The 6,138-nt window shown below is 50.6% G+C and overlaps 1 protein-coding gene across 1 annotated transcript in view; it reads left to right on the forward strand.

Moving 5' to 3' along the window:
• Positions 1 to 3,938, forward strand: part of ST3GAL2 (ST3 beta-galactoside alpha-2,3-sialyltransferase 2) — a 43,778-nt gene extending 39,840 nt beyond the window's left edge. Inside the window, exons 4-7 of the mRNA XM_082676873.1 lie at positions 268 to 447; positions 2,037 to 2,082; positions 2,373 to 2,492; positions 3,345 to 3,938. Coding sequence (XP_082532999.1) covers positions 268 to 447; positions 2,037 to 2,082; positions 2,373 to 2,492; positions 3,345 to 3,518 — 520 coding nt within the window. The 3' untranslated portion in view covers positions 3,519 to 3,938. The remainder of the gene's footprint in view (positions 1 to 267; positions 448 to 2,036; positions 2,083 to 2,372; positions 2,493 to 3,344) is intronic.
• The last annotated feature ends 2,200 nt before the right edge of the window (positions 3,939 to 6,138 follow it).

A 6,138-nucleotide genomic window follows, 5' to 3' on the forward strand; every position in this document is an offset into this window, starting at 1 on the left:
CTATCCTGTTACATGAATGTACCAAAATGTATTAACCAGTTCTCTATTGTTTGATTGGTTTTCCTTTTCACTATTGTAAATAATACTGCAGTGAATATCCTTTGCACACTTATGCAACCATTTTTATAGGATAAATTTTAAGAATGGAATTGCTGGATAAGTGCATACCTATTTACATGTTTGATGGCCAGCAACAAACTGTCCTCTAAAACTCTTGTACCAGTTTCCACAGTGGTGTCTTCTCACACCACCCTCTTGTCCCTGCAGGATGAATCAGGCGCCAACCGTGGGCTTTGAGCAGGATGTCGGCAGCCGAACCACCCACCATTTCATGTACCCCGAGAGTGCCAAGAACCTGCCCGCCAACGTCAGCTTCGTGCTGGTGCCCTTCAAAGCCCTGGACCTACTGTGGATCGCCAGCGCCCTGTCCACGGGGCAGATCCGATTGTGAGCTCCTCTGCTGGCTGGAAGTGGGATATGGGTGACAGGCCCACCTTGGGAGGAGTTGTCCAGGGAACGGATCTTAGAATTCCTTTAATTGAATATTTTGGCCAAGAGGGGCAGGTGAGGAGAGAAACAGTGGTAGGGAGGGCCCAAAACGGTGGTTAGCTGAGGCCACAGCTTGTTTTGGGTCACTCCCTGCATGGTGGCAGCCAGCACACTGGTGGTAGTAAGGTGGAGAAGGACACTTTTCCAGGTCTCCTTTCTAGGAGGTAGCTCCTACTGTGGGAGCTCTGCCTTCTGAGAACTTTCTTTGGAGGCAGTTGCCCAGTCACAGCTGGGAACCTCAGGAAATTCAATTCACCAAGTAGTTTTTTTTTTAACACCTTTATTGAGATATAATTCACATACCATACAATTCACACATTGAAAATGTACAGTTCAGGGGCTTTTAGTATGTCTACAGAGTTGTGTAACCATCACCACAATTAATTTTAGAATACATGCATGTTCTAAAGATGAAGATAACCTGAAGATACTCCTGTACCCCTTGGCCATCTCCCCCACTCCCTCCACCCCTCCTCCCTCCCAGCCCTAGGCAACCACTAATCTACTCTCTGTCTCACCAAGGTTTGTGTGTGTGTGTAAAAATGTATGCGTGTAACAAAATATACTATTTTAACCACACAGTTCATTAGCATTAAGTATATTCACATGGCTGCGCAAACCTTACCACAGCCCATCTCCAGAACTTTTTCATCATCTCAAATGAAAACTCTGTACCCACTAAACAGTAACTCCTCATTCCCCCCTCCCGCCAGCCTCTGATAACCACTATTCTTTCTGTTTCTGATTTGACTATTCTAGGTACTTCATACAAGTGGAATCATATAGTGTTTTTCCTTTTGCGTCTGGCTTATTTCAGTAGCATAATGTTTTCAGGGTTCATTCACGTTGTAGCCTGTCAGGATTTCATCCCTTTTAAAGGCTGCATAGTATTCTAGTGTATGGATATACCAGATTTGTTTATCCATTCATCTGTCAATGGACAACTGGATTGTTGCCACCTTTTGCCTGTTGTCACCACGTATTTTTTAAACACGGAAGTATAAGTTACAGTTTTCTGACTTTATCTTACATTTGGGAGTCACAAGGGCTAAAATAAGTGCTGTAGAGTTTAAGTCCCATGAATACTCAGAAATGGGAGTGTAGGTTACAGGCACCATGGCTGACTAATAGGGAAGGAGGGATTTGTGCCAAATATGAGGAGAGTAGCAAGAGGGCTATTGTGGGCAGAGGTAAGAGCACAAACATGGTGAGTGTGAGATGATCACAGCAGAGCCTTGTGGGAAGAAAAGTTGGGGCTGGGTTATGGAAGGCCCCAGTGCTTGTCTAAAACATCCTTATTTCATCTTGAAGGACATAGGGAGCCACTGAAGGTTTCTGAGCGAGGAACTGCAGTGATGTGCTATGGGACAGCAGTCTGGAAGCAGGGGAGCCTGTCGTGAGGCTGTCATCACTTGGGCCTCAGTGGGAGAAAAGGCATCCCTGGGTCCATGGAGCCACTTCAGTGTTATTTTTCTTTCTGCTTTCAGCACCTATGCCCCAGTGAAGTCCTTCCTTCGAGTGGACAAAGAAAAGGTAAGTTTCCTCCTCCCCCTTCTTCATCCCCACCCCAGAGGAAACAGTGCAGACCTGACTTGTGCTGTGCCTGGTCTTGTGGTTCAGATACCCCCCAAACCCTTCTAGAACCTTCAGAGTGCCCATCTGCTGGTATGCCTGACCCCACACAGAGGCTGCAGGAACCAGAGAACCCTGATGAACAGGTCCACTGGCAAGCATGGAGGAACTGGCAGAAGCTGCTCAGAGCCTGGCCTGAGCCTCCAGGCCCCCAGAAGCCCTCACGTGCTCATTACACCTTCTCCTCTCAGGTCCAGATCTACAACCCAGCCTTCTTCAAGTACATCCACGACAGGTGGACAGAGCATCACGGGCGGTACCCTTCCACGGGGATGCTGGTACTCTTCTTTGCTCTGCATGTGTGTGATGAGGTGGGTAGTTGATAAAATAGCGGGACCCATAGATGAGAGGGAGTCCGCCCTTGTTGGGGCTTAGCAGTGCCTCAAGAGGAATGTGTTTTTGCAGGAAGAAACAAAGTGGCTTTCAGTCCCCCAATTTCTAGGTTGTAAGGTATAGATCTGCATTTCCCAGACTTAACTACTTTCATGATTTTACCAAATCTGAAATCATTTCATTGAAACGTTAAATTTATTTAAAAAGGAAATTGAATACTACTACCATAATTGATATTACTTGCCATAAACAATAAGCATAAACGTAAATGGAATGGAAATGACGTAGTTAAGTAGTTAAGTTTCAGCAGGATGGTGTCTCCCACAGCTGTGGGCCCCAGGCCTACTCTGTGTTAAAAATGGAGGTTAGTCATTCAAGGAGCCCATCTCTCTAGCAGGGGGAGCTACTGTGCCATACACGGTAGTGCTCATGCCCAGCACACCCACTTTTGCCAGTAAACTCTTCAGTGTATGGTACTGGGTACTTGACCAGCTTTCAATAAAAGTACTCCATTAAAAAAAAAAAAAATTAGCAAGGGTTGGAGAGCTGTCACAGACTAGCCCCAAACTGAGGTGTTCTTGATGTAATCAGAGGGTGGTTGGAAGGAGAACCGGAAGGGAGCAGAAGTCTCCCTCTGGGACTGTGTCCTTAGCGTCAGGGCTGGGTGTCCCCGGTCTAACTGCGCGCTGTAAATTGATGAGCTGCCGGCCTCTAGCTGGGGTCGGCTCGTCGCGGCTCCCCTCTCCTCCCGCACCACGACCCGAGGCTCTTCCGCGCCCTCTGCTCCCTGGTCCCCGACTTGGGGTGACTCGCGCCGCCCTCCCCCGCAGGTGAACGTGTACGGGTTCGGGGCCGACAGCCGGGGCAACTGGCACCACTACTGGGAGAATAACCGGTACGCGGGCGAGTTCCGGAAGACAGGCGTGCATGACGCCGACTTCGAGGCCCACATCATCGACATGCTGGCCAAGGCCAGCAAGATCGAGGTCTACCGAGGGAACTGAGCCTGACCCAGCCGTGACTCTTCCGGCCCTACCGCGAAGCGCCGGCAAGCGCTCCAGCCGGGACTCAGAGTCAGCCTGGGGGTGGTGGCCTAAGCGCGGGCGCGGTGCTCTATTGGGCGTCAGCAGGCAATCGGGAGCGACGCCGCCGCAGTCTGGACCAATCATGCTTCAGTCTAGCGAGCGCCGGCTATCCTCCACCAATCACGAGACTCTGGGCGCTGGCCGGGCCTAGCATCAATCAGCGCTGGCGACGGCCGGAGCCTCTGTTTCTCACAGCCAATCATGCGACTCAAGGAGAACTTCCGGCGCTGGGGCCCGTCTCCTCCAATCAATGGCCTTCGGAGGCGGGCCGGCGGCCGATCAATCCCCACTCCCGTATGCTTTTGGGTAGGATTTTATCGATTTTTCACGCTTTCAAAGGAGCAGAAGTTTGTTCCGGCCCCGAGAAGTACTTTCCTCAGGCTCGGGCGGAGGCGGCTCAGTCGCTGGCCGGCCTGACCCCGCAGGGGGCGCGGAGGAGGAAACGGTGGGGAAGGTGAGGGACAGTAGCGGCCCGGCCTCCCCTTCCCGGTGGTCCCTCGTGGCGGAGGGGCGTTCGCGGAGGCTTTCGGGAGGTCGGCGGGTGGTCAGGTGGTTTCCAAGGAGCGCGTTTTTCCCCAGGGGAAAAGTTAGAGCCCTCCCAAACCGCTCTGGACTTCCGAGAGAACTAGACCTCACATTTCCTTTATCGGTCAGGCGCAGATGGGTGAGTGCAAACCCACCAAAGAAATGCGGTGAGAATCCAGAGGGTACGGGGGTCCCCTCCTCCTGCCTCCTCCCCTCCCGCCTTTGGCCACCCTATGGAATGGCCTTTCTGACCATGGCATTTAGTGTCTCACCAGAAAACTAGAATTGTTTTCACGTCTTGCTGGGGGCGGAATTCGCCTAGGGCTTAACTCTGGAACACAGGTGAAAGAATAGGGCAGGAAACAAGGAAGCCCCGTCACATCAGATGTAAGGTACACTTACGTGTACTCTCTGCCCCTGTTGTTCGCCCACAACCTTTTTTAAGTGTCTCTCCCTAGGTCCTGGGCCTCCTCCCCAGCCTACTTGTTGCTCTGGGGAAAAAAAAAAAAAATCAAAACTTGCCCTGTGATTGGGACACTGCTGCTCCCCGCCCTTACCCCTTTGGCTCTAGGGAAAGGGAGCAACACGTAGGAAAGAAGGCTGGAGATGCTTTGGGCTCATGATTTAGCTAACCTGAAGTTACTAGGGGTGGCTGACCAACAGATTCTTTGCAAATAGTAAGCTGGCCATGCAAATAGCTGGGGAGGAGTAGACTTGCCCCCTGCATGCCTCCTCCCCTGCCCACACATCCCTTCCCCCTTGCTCACCTGCTGCCTTTTCCCTCTAACCCACTATCCATTTCCAGCTCTAGAAGGGCTGCGAAGCTAACAACCAGAGGTTACAGCTGGACGCTACTTGCATGACTGAACCCAGCTTAAGTCCCTAGGGGAAGCTGCTGAGGGTGTTCTCACCTTTCAAGGTTGGGGAAGTGTAGGAGGCGTGAAAGGGCTTCTGTGAAGCTTCCAAACCACTAAAAGGATCCCCCTTCCCAACAGTGACGAACACAAAAACCACCCTTTTTTCTTGGTGAGTTGATACCACCTGGTAGCCTCCTGGCCATTGGTGTAGTTCCTGCAGCTGGCTGGGGGAACAGTAGCCAGCAGGGGAGTGTATTAGAGGGTTAGGGCAGGGCAGTGGGCACCCCTAAAAGTTAATATATTGAGAACTTAGATTGAGTCTGTCCTTTCCCAGTTCCAGAAGTAGGAGGAGTAAAGAATGTGGGTTAGGGGAGCCTTTAGTGGAACGCCTCTCTCACCACCTCCTGTTGTCATTTTAGAGAGTCAAGGTACCAGTTATTCTTGCCAGTCTCATCTCAGTGCTTCCTGAAGAGGCTCTTTTGAGTGTTTAAAAGATGAAAAAACAATGCAATATGCCAAACAGTATTGAGCAGAATAATTTATTTCTTTTCTGTTCCTTTTTCTTCTCTTGTTTGGATTTTGTTTTGTTTAAAACATTAATAAATCCCCATTCTGGAAGAGGTAGGTCCCAGCATCCGGCCCAGATCTTTTCTACAACAATTATTTAAACAAATGTTGTTTTATTTTCTTCCCTTTTTCTCTGAATTAAAAAGAGCAAAGAAACTATATAGTCGTTTGTTTGTTCTGAAATGTGTTTGCTGGTGAAAAGAAGGTGTATCTGTCAGTGGGAAGTTGTGACCACGTAATGGCTAAGACTGTTGTGGGTGGATGTGAAGAGTGGAGGGCACGACTCCCACCCTTTCCTTATATGTGAGGCTTCCCAACCCCCAACTGCCAGCTATGCCTTCTGGGAGGATGGCCTTCACCACTGTCCTTCAGGGCCCCTGAGTCGATCAGCAGGGCAGACACTGTCCGCTGCAAGGCGCCAGCACAACATGCAGATCCAGCAGGCACCAGGATGGGGCTTTTCTCCCCTCCTTTTCCAGGTTCTGTGGAACTTCCCATGATGCCATAGGTGTGGGTTGGCAGGGAATTGGCAGAATGGTAGGAGCTGGTGCCACAGGGGTCTGCGGTAACTGCCTGTGCTGTTAACTGGG

Source organism: Grampus griseus (genome assembly GCF_964374135.1).
Source record: "Grampus griseus genome assembly, chromosome: 19".
Lineage (NCBI taxonomy): Eukaryota > Metazoa > Chordata > Mammalia > Artiodactyla > Delphinidae > Grampus > Grampus griseus.